Source organism: Penicillium taxi (assembly GCF_028828555.1).
Source record: "Penicillium taxi strain IBT 34144 chromosome Unknown utg000003l_segment0_segment0, whole genome shotgun sequence".
NCBI lineage: Eukaryota > Fungi > Ascomycota > Eurotiomycetes > Eurotiales > Aspergillaceae > Penicillium > Penicillium taxi.
The window spans coordinates 322059-338418 of record NW_026643205.1 but is presented as its reverse complement, the minus strand read 5'-3'; the positions used below and the strand labels follow the sequence as shown (position 1 = coordinate 338418).

Genomic DNA, 16360 nt, shown 5'->3' with positions numbered 1-16360 from the left:
TTGTTTCTTCTGTGCTCTTGTATTATATTTATAAAGGCTATTTATCATCATGATCGCTCATCCCAATGCTCAGGTTGACTGGACCATTCATACTTTCTATATGTACAATTGAAAACACCATCATTCTTCTATCACTTGAGATTTACAAATGATACTTAAGGAGTGAAGAATTGAGGTGGGATGTAGCTGGGCGAAAAAGGCAGAAAGAAGATGTAAAAAGGCAGACCACTAACTAGGTAGGAAGCTAAGCATGAACAGACTCAAATTTACTCGAGTCCATTGTACGGCCTAGGCACGTAAGAGCCATTGCTATCCCAATCCCATGCCCATGCAAGCTGTCGGACCATTTCAATGTCACTGCCCTTCCACTTTTCGATCATATCGAGTGAAGCGCTACTCAGCGGTAGCGGGTTCCACCCACTTCTGTCCGGAAGCACCATCACTGCTAATTTCGCCCTGACCCAGGTCTTCACGTGCCTATGTTGGTCATGTTCATCACCGCAGTACTCTCCAAGCTTTAAAGCAAAGCCTTCTTTTTCCTTTTGCTCGACTTCGGCCAAGATCGGCGCAAAGGCATCGACCTTCATTACCAATACAGGGTCTGCAGCGTACTTGCAGATCAATCCATCAATGCCAGACAAAAATGCATCCAATGGCGAATCGGACGATGATATTATTTTCGAACGTGGTGATGGAAGCAGCTCAATCTCGTACTCCATTTTTGTTGGAATAGTCACTGGATGAGCGGTCAAGCCTGGTGACCATCCTTCTTTCCGGACCAGTTCGGCAGCGTCGACGATACTGGTCATGAGCTTTGTGAAAAATGAAATATCATGAGGGCAGTTATCTTTGCTGTTGTACTCTCTTGCCTGTCTCAACCCGTGCAAAACTGCCAACATGTAGCCTGGATGGATGCTGTATTTATTCAAAAAGGAATTGTAGGCGATTGGAGACCTGGTGAACACATTGACTCTGTAAACAAATTCATCAAGCACAAGCTCTGGAGTGATGCCATTTGGTTCTTTGCCCTTCACAAGTGAGGAGTATTGATACGCAAACCGGAAAGGACATCTAGAGCGTTGGGACTCGAGAAGGCATTGTAAGTGACCCTGCACATCAACATCATTCTTAACCGGGTCCGAGGTCCATTTGAATGCTTCATGGATTTGATTGAAAGAGTCGCGGTGCAAATAAGAGAGTGCCCAGCCGCGATGCTCCTGCAGATATGTACCTGGGAGATAGTTTGCCCATTTACGGACAACCAGATCCACCAGATCGGGGGAGAAAGGGCCGATGTCTGAGTCGGTTAGGCCGAGATCTGAAAGTGAAAGTCCGAGTCTTGCGAGCAAGATGTTCATCCACCTGGTGTGCTGGCGAACAGATTCTGTAACCAAAGGCAATATGACCTTTTGGACATATTCTGAACGTAGCTTGTCTGGGACTTTGTTGGGGTATTCGATTATCGTCTCTAGGATGGGACGCTGATCATCCAGGATGGGAATCAGTGGACCTCCAGCCTCCGCTTCCTGCCAGTCATGTTCACTTGCCATGTCTCTCTCGCTAGGCCCCGCGGCAGACAAGGCAATCCTGGACAAAACCTTGAACGGCTCAGCGTTGCAAAATTGCTTGAGCAACTCGAAAGCAGAATTGACTATCTCCACGCGGACGTCAAGTTGGCTACTGGAGCTGCAAATTTTCTCCAAGTGGAGTAGTCGAGTTGAAGGCGCAAGGAAGTCCGCTTCGGTAAGACCTTGTACAATCATCTTCAAGGTTGTAATCTTGACTATTGCTTTCTTATTTCCGAGTGCTTCGCACGCATTGCCAACAAGGCTATCCACCAGGTCCTCAGCCTGGTTCGGGGTGAGGAATCTTCCAATCTTTGAGAGACTCACTTTGCGGTGGCTCGAAGAGTCATTTGGAAACTCTGTCCATACTCTGGATACCACTTCTACCACGAGTTGGGGTTGACTGCTGTGCAATAGGACCTTGATCAGGTCCAGTGTACACTCTAAGAGGCTTGGGTAATTTTCAGCATCCGGTGATGCTTTCAATGTATCCAGCAACGAGCAGATAAGGTCTCTCAATATCTGAGCTGGGACATCACGGGGCCCTCTCTTCAGAGCCTCAACTGCCTTAAACATGGGCCATGAAGGGTCATCCTTATTAGCCACTCGTGTGATAAACTCGTCTGCCAAATACGTTGGTCCGTAGCGAGAACCTTCGGTATCGGGAAATCCCATCTTCAGAAGCCGTGACTGTGAGGCGAAAGTGTCCAGGTATAGCAGAGCAGACAATCTGATGGCTTCTTGATTGTTGAAAAGACCAGACCTGCCTTCGTTATTCGATGCAGAAAAGCCTTCCCAAATTGCAAGGGGGTTTGTTCTTGCCCTAGTCTTTATAGCTCTGGTGCGGACAACTCGATCTCTAGACCGTATGCTGCCTTGCATGAGGCAATTGAGAAAGATGCAGGGTATTTCCCTCGGCCTTTCTTCATTCACTAAGTGCTCATCGATTTCCACCATATCCTCAACATCTTGTTGTGGATCCCATTCCGTCAGCTCTGATCCGGTTGGAACTCTCGACAATAGTAAGTCTGGTGCTGGCAGAACAGGAGGCTGAATGACACTGATCAATTCATGCGCGTTACCAAGAAGACCAACCATCCATTCTTGGAAAAGCTCCAGGTGTAAAGGATGTTCGTGCAAAACTGAGGAATAATGCTCCCAGATACGCGTGAGCCACTTCACCTTGTCTTCTTCTTCTCCTAATGAAACTGTAGCACGAATTGCGACGCCCAAGCTATCCACAAAATCACGATTTGGTTCAACGACCTGCGGTATCGCGGCGATGACAATATCCCTTCGGCTGAAAAGGATCTCATTTGCCCTGGAAGATAAGAATGGTGCTTCTTGGGGACGCTCCAATGCATGGTATAGCCATTCCACTTTGCCTGCAGTCAAATTCTGTATCGAAAGACCGCGAGGCCAGCCAGGTCCCAAAATGCAGACATCGGGGTTAAGACGCACACGTAGGTCTTTCCACAGTTCATCCCTTGCCTTCTGGAGTCGGTCTACAAATGACAGGTTCACGCGACTAGGGCTAACAGGGCGCTTGAAAAATTTGATTAGTCCCGCTGGGCCGCTCCAACTGAAAACTGCCTGGCCTTCCCTGTTTCCTTCGCGTTCAAAGTCGATGATAATTGGCAGTAAGGAGTCGAGTAAAGTTTCAACTAGGTCAGACTCTGTGGCTAGCTCGTCACTGAGGTAATATTTCACCGCATTAAACCGCAGATCGAGGATAGTGTTGAACATGGAACCAACCATATTTGTCATACTTCTCATCAGGGGTTTAGCCCAAGGCTCGCGAAGCAAAAGCATGCAACTCTCAAGTAGGCCCTTCAAAGCCAGATTTGCCCTCTGCACATCGGCTCGGACATCTGATATCGAAGCCAGTTTCGCAGTCCGCGTGTCGGGCCCGCATGCGAGAATGAGGCCAGCTGACGTGTGAATAGTATGCAAGATGTCGGGAAATACTTGCTGTATATATCATAAAGGTTAATATTATGTAGTTTCGATGAGAAAAGAGCGTCACATACCGGATCCCGTAGATACCGCTTACTCCAATCCACGACTTCACAAAAAATCTCCACAGACTTTGTCTCAGAGGCAAGCTTTATAGCCAATTTTGCCCACTTTAAGCGCTCATTGTATTCTCGTCCCCGCATAGCTCGTTTCTTCATCTCGGCAAGAGCTATATATTGTTAGTCAATTTGATCTTGCATGGCTAGTTTGAATCTTAAATACCTTGAAGAGTGACTGGAAATTCAGCTCCTGATTTGGCGGTTGTACGCTCCCAGCTTGCCCAAAGAGTGCATTGTAGCTCCCAACTCATATTCCACGAGTTCTGCTTGATCAAAGTGTTTGATAAAAAGGTTTCACAGCTGTGAATTTTCAGTTGTCGTTGGAAGAGGACCTTGGAGTGTCCTGGATCCAACAGTGCCAGAATACGATAATCCCATATCGGGAAAAGCTCCCTCTCTTTTTCGGATGGAGGCCATGCAGTAAGATCAAAATTAAGGTTAGGTGCATGTTTGCAAACAAGTTGTAGCAGTTGGAGCCTTCCCTGGCTGTGTACATTGTTGAGCAGTCGCGTGAGACGGTCAATCAAGTTCGCCTGCATATTTTCAGAAAGCCCATGGTCTTCGAGATTCAACACTTGATCTAGTAAAATTTGTTCCAGTGCAACTTCGTTCACAGCACTGGGCCGCGAAGGGGATGCTGCATGTGTCTTTGTCATGACTGGATGGAATGGTGGAATATCCTTAAATGTACCAAACCGTATCATCGACCAGCACCGAACTACATCTTTTGCAAGAGGCGAATCCAACCAATTATGGGATGACACAAGTCGGGATATATCTAAGCCGCATTTTATAATGGGCATGATCGTATCAAATGGTACTCCGCGGCGAATCGCGAGGTTTAAGACTAGCGTGATCCATTGACGGGGCATATTCCCTTTGCAAAATTCAGGCTCGATGGTCTTCATATACGATAATATATCCACGCCAAATCTCAGACCTGGAGAGAAGATTTCCGATTGGATTTTAGTGGAATAAACCGGGTTGTATGCTTCTTTCGATGCCACTAAGATTTCAGCGCAATCCTGCAAAATCTTGATTTGTTTTCGCGGGTCGCTTTTCACAACACCAATCGCCACCTGTCTGAAGAGGTTTGGATGTAGTCGACTGGCATCGCGGTAAAATTTGTCCGGACTAGTAGCCTCGGAATTCAAGATCTCAGCCACTTTCTTGGAAGTGCAACGAGAATACAGCGGGGCTACATATGATGATAATGATCTCGAAGTCCATGTATCAGATGCGTCGATCAGAGCTACGAGCTCATCAAAACATGTCGCTAGCAAATCCCTGCCCCCGGCGTTGTAGCCACCTTGGCAAATGGCTTTGACGAAGGAACTCACTTCGACTAAGGGGAGTCCATCGAGAATTTCCTTGATGCCCTGCGCGCCTCCGAGTGAGTCCCACCCGCGCTCTTTCCGAGAAGGTTTGGTGAAAATGTTTGAGATAATTTTGATTGCTGCTATGCGAACTCCAGCTGCCTGGTCACGAAGAGCACCATAAAGTAGAGTGGGCTCATATTTGCAGGCATTAGACAGCCAGACACGGTATACGGAATGGGGAACCGCCTCTGTGTGTGCTAGATGAAGAATGTGTGAATTGATAGCATTGATACTTTTTGTGGAAGAGTCGCTCTTCAGGATAATTTGGAGATGTTTGGTGAGCGCAGCTGGGTGGAGCAGCAACGCCACCGGCTGCAGGTCAAAAAGATTCATCCGGCGTGCAGTACTGGAGAATCGAGAAAATTGGTTGAGTGAGAAAGCGTGTCGAGGGGAAAAAGAAGAAGAGTTCAACTTAAGAGATTCCCTCTTCAAGTATGAGTCAGCTAAAAGGCTGTTATGATCATAACAAAACTGGCGGGATCCTAATCGGGAACTGGAGACGTTGAGGGCACCTAATCGGGGAAAGCTCGACCTTGAGAAATGACGAACATTATTAGCCCCAGAAGCAATCGAATAACATGCACGATAAGACATGTTTTCCGATTTACAATCAGTTGAATCTATTCATTTAATCAAGAGCATTTCCGAATTTAAGTACCTGCGCAATAAGCACTAGTAGCAGAGCCCCACTGTTCAATATTGTGCTTCTTATGATATTTGGAAACTATCTAACTTTCGTATTAATATTCAAGCAATTATGAAAAGCGCCAGCTTAGTTCAAAGACATATTCTGCACGGCCTCCTCTACACTCAACGGTACAGATCCAGTCCCACCATTGAGTCCATGATGTTCAACATCAGTAGGTGAGACCAGTAGCGTCGGTGAGCTTGGGGAAGTGGGGGAAAATGGATCAGAGAGTGGCACCACTGGCTCCTCTGGCGGCTGCAGGGTAGTCTCAACTATCTCGGATCCTTCTCTTGCCAGGCTACCACTGCTCGTTCCACTCTCCATAGAGTCGGTCTGACCATGTTGTGCCTTACCACGACCCCATCGTCTAGCTTTAGGCGGCGGAGGTTTTTGTCCATGCTTGCTTGGCATTGTCATTGATGAAATTATAGCTACAGGCGGGACCTGCTGATAGGATGATGGTGTGGTGGAGTGAGATCGGCGGGGTGGAGGAACAGCTGGGGGTGGATTAGATGCAGACCGGCGTGAATGGCCGGGTACTGGCGGCATAAGGTGGGAGCTTGTGGTGGAATTACGCCGGTCTACAGGGGGTGGTTGGGAAGTGACGGGTGTTGTAGGTGCAGGTGTTGTTGGGGCTGTGTGGGATGTTGGTCCGATCTCTATACCCTCGGGGATGGTGTTATGGTCACTACTTGTGCCGGCGGAATGTTCATCATCATCTGCGCCTAGACGACGCCCTCGCCAGCGCCGGGATTTGGGCGGTTCGGGTCTGATCTTTGGCGGACGGATGATGGGTGCATCTGTGACGTTGGCGGGATGATTATCTTTTCGGCTGGGCGTGATGATGCCTGGTTTCACGTGCTGTGCTGCAACGGCCTGGACACTTAAAGTAGAGGAGTTTGCCGGTTCCAAGTTCATTCCTAGTCGTGCGGTGGCCCTGAATATCCCCCGGAAATCCGGCGCCACGGATGAGCCTCGTGAGTCCATTCTCGTTGGTGACTCAGGGATACTACTGGCGCACGAGACGGTGCGACTTAGATCAAGTGATTCTCCGAGTGATCCCGCAATTTCAGTGGGAGATTCCTGGAGAGCTTCGTCAAGAACTGTATCGATTGACGCAGTGACTGCTGGAATTGGGGCATCTGGAATAGGCGTGGTGTCAGGTTGCTCCATGTTGCGCAACCACTCTACCGTTGCACATCGAGTCACTAAACGCCGTGTAGTATCATCCACCTCTTCAAAGTGCATCATCTTTTCATCATGGTCAGTTTCGTTTCCGTAAGACACTTGGCCCCGGACGAGGATATTGAGTGTCTTCCTAAGCTCTTCCCGCTTGTAGTGTGGTGGAAGTCGCAGCTGAGTATGAGCTAAAAGTGGGTATAACACACGCAAATATGTGTGTCGAAGTGCTGATGCCTCCTCGGGCAGATCCAGCAAATTTCGAATCAAGATGTCCACCAGCACATGAAGATCATTGGTGAAGAAATACTCGTAGGTACTGGGGGTAGTGAAAATCAGATAAAGCAGCTTGAGGGTCAGTAACTGCAACGATGTTTCCCCTTCACGGTTGATGAGTAGAATGATATTCTCGCCGAAAGTCTTGTATAAGCTGCCATACACAGACAGAACCTTGATGACTTTATTGGTCAATTGACTTCCAGGAAACCTGTCATCCACTGGGTCATGAGCCGATATCATGAATTGTTCATTCAAAACAAGCTGCAAAAAATCAGCTGCGGTTCAATCTTTGACACCAATTTGAACACTCACCAGGACCCGGATAACGGGATAATGATAAGGATCCGTCACATCGTATGAAAGGTCTTCAATAATATCAAAAAGACATCGAATGAAGTTATCGTCGACTAGCACTGTTTTAAGTCTCAGGTCATCTGCAAACCCATTGGCATGAATATACCAAACGTACCCAAATCCTCAATCTTCATGCGCTGAATCCGCGACATCTCATAGATCAAATCCATAAGAATTCGGTGCAGACCGCCATCCAAGTCATCTCTTCGCACTGCTTGTATTAACTCCAAGAGACGCGCAAATGCGCCCTCCTCATTCAGCATCTTGAGCACGACTTCATTCTGGCGACCGTCGAAGAGGAGAAAAGATACTATGACATGTAGTGTGTTCGGATCGTCTTCCTAGTTAATGTTGAGTAGGAAATAAGCGCACGTTCGGTTATTTGATGGGTTCAGGTGTGTATATTCGGTACCTGTAAAAGACCGTAGATAATCTGGCGGCGGACATAATCTGTATGAGCTTCGAAGATGCTCGACACGAACAGTTTGTAGGAACAGCGCGAAATGTCATATTCGCCCGGGAGGAATTCATCTACACGAAGAAAGTCAATTCAGTTCAGTCCAGTCCAGCTCAATCATGACAAGCTGTGAAACAGCCGGTTTGCGCAGTAAGAAGTGGCTCAGAGATGGGAAATTTACCCTTGAATTTTGTTATGAAACTCAGATATTCTCGGAGAGCATCGTCAATTAGGTCTTCGGAGTCGCAAGGCTTGGAAACGATCGCTTGGAGATCTGCGCAGTGTTAGTAGACAGGGATCAAGAAAGGTCCGCATAATCAATTATTGTCGTAAGGGCATAGAAAACATACCATCCCAGAACTGCTCGGGCTCCAATACTTCGTGCTCCATTTCCCAGCGAGCTCAATCTGCTTCTGCAGGGTTGTGGCAGAGCACGCATCCCGTTACCTTGTACGGATTAGAGGAGGTTGGAGACGATGTGTTTTGGAGGCGGGGAGATTCCCACTTCGGCCCACACTAACCTTCAGTAGCAATAGTACAGAACTGATATCTACCTTTCTACATAGATGTTTTTTTTTTTTTTTTTTTAGCCAGATCATCATATTGAAGATTCTGGAAGAAAAACGCATTATAGATTTTATGCAACATCTCTTAAATTGTACGAGAGAAAGAATTTATGCAATTTTGGTATTACTATATCAAGAGATAACGTTCAAATGTATATAATCAGGTCGGGCGGAGGAACGGGTGTGCTTCAGTGTTTCTTTAAGAAAGCAGTCAGTAATTATTCCAGTCGTAGAAGTTGTTAACATCAGTAGAACACTCACAAGACGTATTTATCAAGATCCACCACACTGGGATCGCTGAACAGTAGATAGAAATATTTGAGAGTTTCTGCTAGCCAGAAAGACTCCATGGTGTCCTTCTGGGTTGGCTTTTGGGACATCACGTCCCCAATGGCTGCATGAGCCAGTTCCGTTCGTGTATGCTTCACAATCGCCTCAAACATATTCCACCCCTTGCGCCGCCAGGCCTCATCACCCGTTATACGGAACATGATAAACACAGACTCGATGGCTTCGGGTCGAAGGTAGTACTGGGCTGAGGGGATGCTGACCATGCCGGAGGGTAGAAGACCACTTGGATCAGATTTTGATAGAGCGGGGGATTGAGGAATACGAGGTGTATCCCGGTTCTCAATACGCTCAGTCTCGTCAGAACCTGCTGGCGGAGCAGCTGCAGATACATTAGCGAATCCTCCTCCAACCAGGATGTCACGCTTGGAAGCTGGCTCCTGGTCATGAGGATTCTGTGATCCCGGCATAGGAAGAGGAACGCTGTGGTCGTTCGTGCCAGATTTCTTTGACTCGGTATCCGCGTTCAATTTCACCCGGCCGCCGTAGGACTGCCCATAAGCCGTTTCTCCGGAGCGGAACTTGGCCTCGGCTTCAGAATCTGAGATATGTCCAAAGCGTTTCACTTCGGCATCGTAGCTTGCTTCGTCCCAGTCACAGGCCTTTCCTTTTCCACAGGGCATGAGCCGGAACCTTTCGGGCATCAATCCGGTGGTGGTCGTTTCGTACGCCCACACGCAGCCGTCGGTCAGCTTCGATGCGATATCCATGTCACCCTCGATTCCAAAGGTTTTGGCCCCTATGGCCATCATTCCTCCAACGAAGCATGTTAAATGATGACTTTCATAGGCGATATCACGCGAAGGATCTACACCCTTTGAAGAAGGATCCAGTGAGTTGGTGGACGCCATAAAACGGACATCCCGTCCACCCTTGATCATGGGTCTGAAGAGCAAGTTTCCGCGGGCTGCATCCATGGCTTTCTTGTACATCTTCTTGTACTGATCTTTCACGCCTCCTAGCAATAGGTACTCCTTGGGCAAATATTCATAGGTTGAGTCGGCCAGTCCGGCCAAAGTATACTTGTTGTCACGGAGTGCGGTAGGAAGCAGCAGTCCGCCATCACACGTGTCTGTCTGGGCTTCTGCCTCGCTACCGTAAACAGCAGGTTCGGCTACACTGAGGTCGATCTCGGGATCTCGAGAGATCAACTTCGAAGGATTACTTGACTCGGTCGGTACCGAGCGTTTCAGAGAAGCACTAGTAGGTTCTCCTTTCGTGGTAGAGGAATCTGGACTTTTTCGAGTCGGAGCTCCGACTTCCGCAACAGGATCAGTAAGAAGAGGCTCATACTTTGCGCAGCCCTGGGCATTGAGACGGGTTGGCCACAGGCCCGGAAGACTAGTGTCATCTTGGAGCTTCTCTAATTCGTTCGTGACACGAGCAATCGCATCATAATACTTATCACGCTTTGTCAATTGGGCAAGACGGGTAAATTCCAAGGAAAGAGATCCGAGTTCTGCTAGAGACGCTCTAGATGAGGCTCGGTGGGGACGGTCAACGTGGTCCCTATAGAACAGTGTCAGCAACGCAAACTCTCAATAACATATCGCAGATGATCCACAACTCACGGAGTCCAGCGGTAATATAATACTGGCATGCGATTCGGCGTGTCAAAAGCGCCAATCAATACCTCGGCGAGTTGCTCGGCCTTTTCCAACAAGACCGCGTGCCTCTGTCCCGAGATATCGTAAGCACCCAATAAACCACCCAAATACCGGATCACAGTTTCGAACATGGGAATGTCCTCTCTGGGCGAGGTGGTAAAGTCGATCTTGCCAACGGTATCTACAGCCTCTGTAAATTCTTCCTTCATTCCCATAATATACAATGTATCGAGTGAATCGACCAACGTTGCGCCCCAGCCATTGAATGGATCCTCAAACTCTGCTGTCAAAGGCTTGAGTTCGTCGTGGCCCATTGCGACCTTCTTGTATCCCTGCCACGCGTGCTTGAATTCCGCCGCGATGGCGCTCAGTCGCTGCAACCGCTCCTGTTTGTCCGAGGTTGTCTCATCTTTAAATTTGGCCTGCAACCTGGAAATGACCTTAGGCTGATCTTTGGGCAGCTTGATCAATTCCTCCATAGAAACTGGGAATCTCTCAGGGAATTTCTTCCATCTGGGTGCTGATATCCCTGTATTTGGGTGCTTCGCCACCACTCTGCCAGTACCCCCATTGTCGATTTCCTCCTTTTCGAGGATCTTCGTAGAGACTTTCGTAGTGACTTTCTCGAGGGTCTTGCCAGGAGTACTGCTGTGAGAATCACCTCCTGGAGCCTGATTCTCTTTCGTCTCAGAGCTGGAAGTAGCAGGCCATTCTGGTTTGTTTTTATTTCCGGAGGAAGAGGAGACAGGGGAATTAGATTTTGGCGGATCTTTCGGGAGAGAATTGGAGTCAACCTTTCCAGCTGAAGCGGATGAATCAGTTTTAGCTAGCTGATCTGCGGGATTAGCGGATTCAGGCGAATGGCCCTCGTTGGTCTCGACGATGATACTACTCCAATCGCGCGACCGAGAGAAATGGATAAATGACAGGACAAAAATGACCGCGAATACTAAAAGTACGCGGTAACGACGTGAACGAAGCATGCTGGATCGTTAATCCCATCTATAAAAGGGGGGATTAGAAGACAAGAAAAGTTGCAGTTCGGCTGTCACGAGACTACAATGCAAGGATGCGGAGGTCGGAGTATCCACTTACTGTATACGCATCCTATACGAACATGTAACTACTTATTTTCAATATTTATTTATTTAAAAAACTAATTATCTAAATAAATATTGGAATAGCTAAATAGTTAGTTAACATTAGATTGATTATATAATTTGATATTTATAATCGTCTACTCTGATAACAGCAAACACTGAGACTATTGACCCTCGGCTACTTATACCAAGTCGGAGAAAAGACATGGTGAGAGTGACCTGTACAACTAAGTAATTAGATGTATAGAAAAGATGATATCAGAATAATGGACTAGCCATATAAGTAACACTGCAAATTAAGCCCTGGAGTACATCATTTGACAGACTGATCTATCATCAATAGATATGCACCTCATACAAGAGACGGCAGAAATAGATGTTGTAAAAATAGGTAATTGGGAGTCCTACTCTAATCTAAAAGGCCGAAAAAGGACAAAGGTCCGTTCTGCAAAAAACCGCTAAACCACACTCCAAACGCCTCAACATCTCATAAAAGCATCTGTCAACAGATGATGCTTGGTAGTCTAGATCAGCAACTTCAAGTAACATTTAAATTCCAACGGTAGGTCGTCTGCCATCGGTGTTGGTCTTCTGAAATTGCTGAAGGAGACCTAGCACACCAGCACCACCGGTGATTTGATCAATATCCTCATCTTCTTCGGCATCCTCTTCAATGCCGTCTGGATTCATGCGCCATGAGTTATCGGGGTTACTGACTGTGTCAAAATTTCCACTAGAAGCCCCTGCAAGATTAGATTTCGGGATTTCTTGAGATAGAGGTTCTTCTGCGTCATATATGGGATGTTTCATCTGATACTGAGACCTCGCGACATCCCGCAGAACATTGGCGCGTTTCATATGCGTCTGCGTGAAACGAAGGTCGGGGGAAGAGGGTTGGTGATGTGGGTCAAGGAGCATGGAGGCTGCTGGTGAGCGATGATCGCCTGCGAGCATCGGCCTGAATTTGGAAGCGCCACCAAGTATGGAATGACCGAAACCTACTGTCTGTCCAGGTCGTTTCGCATCGTATCTGTCGGTGAACCCTCCCAGATCAGTTGCAGGAGACCCAAGTGTAGGTAGCCCCGGTGGTGGGTGAAACGGTCGTCGACCAACAGGCTGATGGTTTGGACCATACTGATCTAAAAAGCCATAGTATGAAGCAAGCATCTTGCCATCCTTGGTTGAGAAGTAGTTCTCTCGGATGTCTAATTTTCCATCATTTCGCTGACCTTGTGGCATTACATTCGACCCCTTCTTGAAATCGAATACTGCGAACGAGCACACATGGCCCACACCATCCACGTGTACAGTGAACTCGCGGAAGAAATCGATCAATCGATCGCTGCATTTGGGCAGGCTGAACCACAACACAAAAGGTGTAAATATCATACTCAGGATCTCCTCCACGAAGATCACAAGTTTCATCTGATACAGTGCGGCAAATTCCTGACGCACATCGTCACTGTGTAGCCGCCCTTTCCATGTCGCAGGGAAATAATGGGTAAAATCGATAAGCTCACGAATGGCAAACTCGGGATCATAGACTTCATTGTCCTGGCCTACCACACCGTGGGCAACCGCCCACACTGTACCAAATATGCCAAGATAGAAGAGAACAGTCCGATCATGGGTAATCTCAAACCCTAGAAACATTTCTGGGTCTATCACCGACGCTAAGGCAAGCACTGAGGCTAAAGAGCCGGAAACAAACGCAACGAAGCGAGCAAGCTGGATCGTCTTGTATTTAGGGAATTGGTCGATGTACCGACTGGCAAATGGCAAGGACATGTTGAGACGGCGGGTAAACATATGGAAGACCTCATTGAATTCGCGAAATTTCCACTCTGCCAGTGGGGTGTATCTGCGCGTTCCGATCTCGCCCGGATTACTCTTAAACTCATTGAAATACTGGAGGAAATACATGATCAGGAAGTAGAAGACGAGGAATGGGGCCATAAAGATGTTCATGAAGCCGGCGAAGATGAAACGCCGACGTAGTCCGTCACTGAGTACCCTGCGATGGGTATCTGTAAGGAACAACTTGCGAACATGCCCTTTTTCGTTGAATACATAGTCCATGATGCACTGGTTGAGATTCCACTCCAAAGTCCTAGAGAACAGCTGTCGATTCCGAAGGAATGGGATGGGCAGAGTGAGGTTAAGGATATCTTTGTTGACCAGGGCGATCATGTAGTTTTCCCTGCGCATCAGCCGATTTGCGATGTCATGGGCATCCATTCTCTGCTTTGACTGAGTGCCTGTGAACTGGCGGTGGTTTTCGGGGGCATTTAAGGCTGTCATCGCGTTGGAATCTCGTAGGGTCATCAATCGGCTGACTACTTCCTGCCAGGAGATCGTCTGAACCTCCGGGTCAGAGACTCCTAGTAGATAGTAGAAGAAGTCGTGTAGGTGTTTGAGTCTGTAAGTATCCACCGCAAACTGGAAGGTCTTGTAGATCAAGGCAAAAGTGGAAATCCAAACAATAAATGAAATAGTGCCCGACGTCTTTGACGTGCATTGTGGAATTAGGATCTCGTCTAGAGACCGGCTGCCACGCACTTTGTGATAATCGATACATTGTGTGAGAAAGAATGCGATTCCCAAAGTAAACGCGATAGTTCTGCGGTAGTTAGTCCCAAATAAACGTTGCCATCGGTAAATTGATAACATACAGAAGGTTAAGAGCTCTGTCTAGCTGAATGGCCCATAATCCTTTCCCAAGATAATAGTCATACACATCCTGCAAAAAGAGGTCCAAATCCGTGAGAGCTGCCCATCGCATCAGAGCTTTCTCCTTTGGGTCGGAAATTACAAGGTTCGGGTGTTGTCCCCCTAACCAACGGGACCATGGTGGACTACCTCTGGTACGAATTGATTCCCAGCGAGGAAGATCATGGTGTGAAGGAGACTGGGGGCTGGGACTTCTGGGATAACTAGGCATCATCTGCGGGGGCGGAGGAAGCCGCGCCTTGAGGTCTTCCTCTTCGTGGCCTTCCACCAGCAGAGAGAGAGGTACGTCTTCATCCCGATCATCAAATTCATAGCCGTGCTGTGATTCCAGTGTCATCCACCGGGGTTTGGAGGGTTTATGACGACGCGAGACCGTGGGAGAGCCACGAGGGAAGTGAGGTGCCGATCTTGGTTCGGGACCAGGACCTAGCAAGGCAGCGGTTGGGCTTGACAGCTGGCTGTCCCTTGCATTTACTAGGGCATCCTCCAGCTCCCCGTCACTGAAATTGTCATGGTTACTTGATGCCGGATCCCTCCCCGCACGTTGTTCGATATCGGAGGAATCAGATAACTCGTGTTCTTGAATAGCTTCGTAGACTGACGGTGAGTCTGTTGGGGGAAGGAAGCGCGACAGGACATTAGAGGACATCATATTTAAACCAGGTTAACTCTGATCTAATAGCTTCCGTACTAGATCATTGTTGTTGTAATCGGAGGGTACTTTGAGTGCGGAGAAAGAGGGGTGTTTCCACTACTATGAAGAGAAAGGCTCTCAATCAAGAGTCAAGAAGTTAGGACTAGGTCATTCGAAGGAGTATGATTATTATTTGATCTCAAAATGATATCGTGATCTGAGGCGCCTGATCACGTCCACGTGAACTCTAGGGTGTATCTTGCGCGGCTGATCTCCATGATTTGAATGACATAATATTAAGTGCCTTGGTGCCTGATATATACCAGAATTGGAGTGAAGAAGTCTGAAGTCTACTTTGTCCTGGTGTCTAATTATAGTCACTACTAGTACTAGAGATATAAGTCCGGAGTAACTTCTTATCAAGATCTAGGTAATTTGCAAAATTACCTAGTTGGTATAGGTATAATAAATAGTACGGAGTAGTCAGTGGTTACTAGTAAGTAACTATTTAAGATAGAAGAAAGCGGTGTGGCATAGATCACGAGGTATATGAATGCTGAGTCATAGAACGTGCGGGGATTGCCTCTTTTGGTCTCAACGACTCCACCAAATGGATTCTGGCCCCTTAAATGCCCACTAAGATAGGAAAGGATGCCGCTATTTTCTAGAATCTATCCACTTCTCGGCCTCTCGGAATTTTCTCATGTGACGACCTGACCTTTGAGGTACATGCTACTTGGCCCCATTATGGAGCTCATATCCTGATGCCTGGTACCGGGTACTCTAGGACCATGCCATACCTCTTAGTTTTGACCCTCTTTTGTCTCTGCATCCCTTGAAGACTTCTACTATCTACCATCACATAACCAATGAGAGGTAGTATTTGATCCTAATTATTAACGTGTATGTACTTTTGACATCGGTGGAGAGCAATGGGCAGAAGAAGGTCAATTCAGATCAAAGGACAAGAGATTTCATCCACTTTGGGGCTAAAGCGAAATCCAGTCCAGTCAATTGTATTACACTGTACACACTACCGAAAATAGGGTCTGATCGACGTTTGGGATGTTTGTTGGTGGTCAGTAGCTTTTGCCCTAAGTTATACTATACATAGTACTCGGTAGAACCCGCCACCTCATAGGCGTGTCGTAATGGAGTATCATAGTACGCCTTGTCCTCTAAACTCTTCCAAAGCCTCTAGTTCGGAAAGGGGAAAACGGTGGGATTCAACTTCTTCCAGTACCTCTTCTAGTGCCAAACACTCTGCAGCCCCGATTGGTGTAGTCTAACATCGGCTTAAGCAGGATTGCATGGTACCTGGAAGGAGTGCGAGGTGAGTATTTCTAGAAGATCGGAATCTTTTTAAGAATTAAAATTAAGGACTTGTGAAATTCCTGCA

At 47.4% G+C, this 16360-nt stretch overlaps 4 protein-coding genes across 4 annotated transcripts; all 4 read right to left on the bottom strand.

The window, feature by feature from the left end:
- Positions 1-266: 266 nt before the first annotated feature.
- On the bottom strand, positions 267-5613 carry N7495_003613 (uncharacterized protein; the record flags this gene model as incomplete). The annotated part of the gene is made up of 2 exons (XM_057206264.1): positions 267-3496; positions 3849-5613. 2 exons carry the CDS (start codon positions 5611-5613, stop codon positions 267-269), a joined length of 4995 nt encoding a protein of 1664 aa, XP_057063944.1.
- A 178-nt stretch (positions 5614-5791) lies between these two features.
- Positions 5792-8366, bottom strand: N7495_003612 (DUF2013 domain-containing protein; the record flags this gene model as incomplete). Its single annotated transcript, XM_057206263.1, has 6 exons — positions 5792-7426; positions 7478-7578; positions 7635-7860; positions 7932-8050; positions 8158-8250; positions 8327-8366. 6 exons carry the CDS (start codon positions 8364-8366, stop codon positions 5792-5794), a joined length of 2214 nt encoding a protein of 737 aa, XP_057063943.1.
- Positions 8367-8702: 336 nt separating this feature from the next.
- N7495_003611 (class I alpha-mannosidase 1A) lies at positions 8703-11480 on the bottom strand (the record flags this gene model as incomplete). The annotated part of the gene is made up of 3 exons (XM_057206262.1): positions 8703-8739; positions 8804-10399; positions 10462-11480. 3 exons carry the CDS (start codon positions 11478-11480, stop codon positions 8703-8705), a joined length of 2652 nt encoding a protein of 883 aa, XP_057063942.1.
- A 666-nt stretch (positions 11481-12146) lies between these two features.
- Positions 12147-14979, bottom strand: atgI (autophagy protein ATG9; the record flags this gene model as incomplete). Its single annotated transcript, XM_057206261.1, has 2 exons — positions 12147-14217; positions 14270-14979. The coding sequence occupies 2 exons, from the start codon at positions 14977-14979 to the stop codon at positions 12147-12149; spliced, it is 2781 nt and encodes a 926-aa protein (XP_057063941.1).
- Between the last annotated feature and the right edge of the window lie 1381 nt (positions 14980-16360).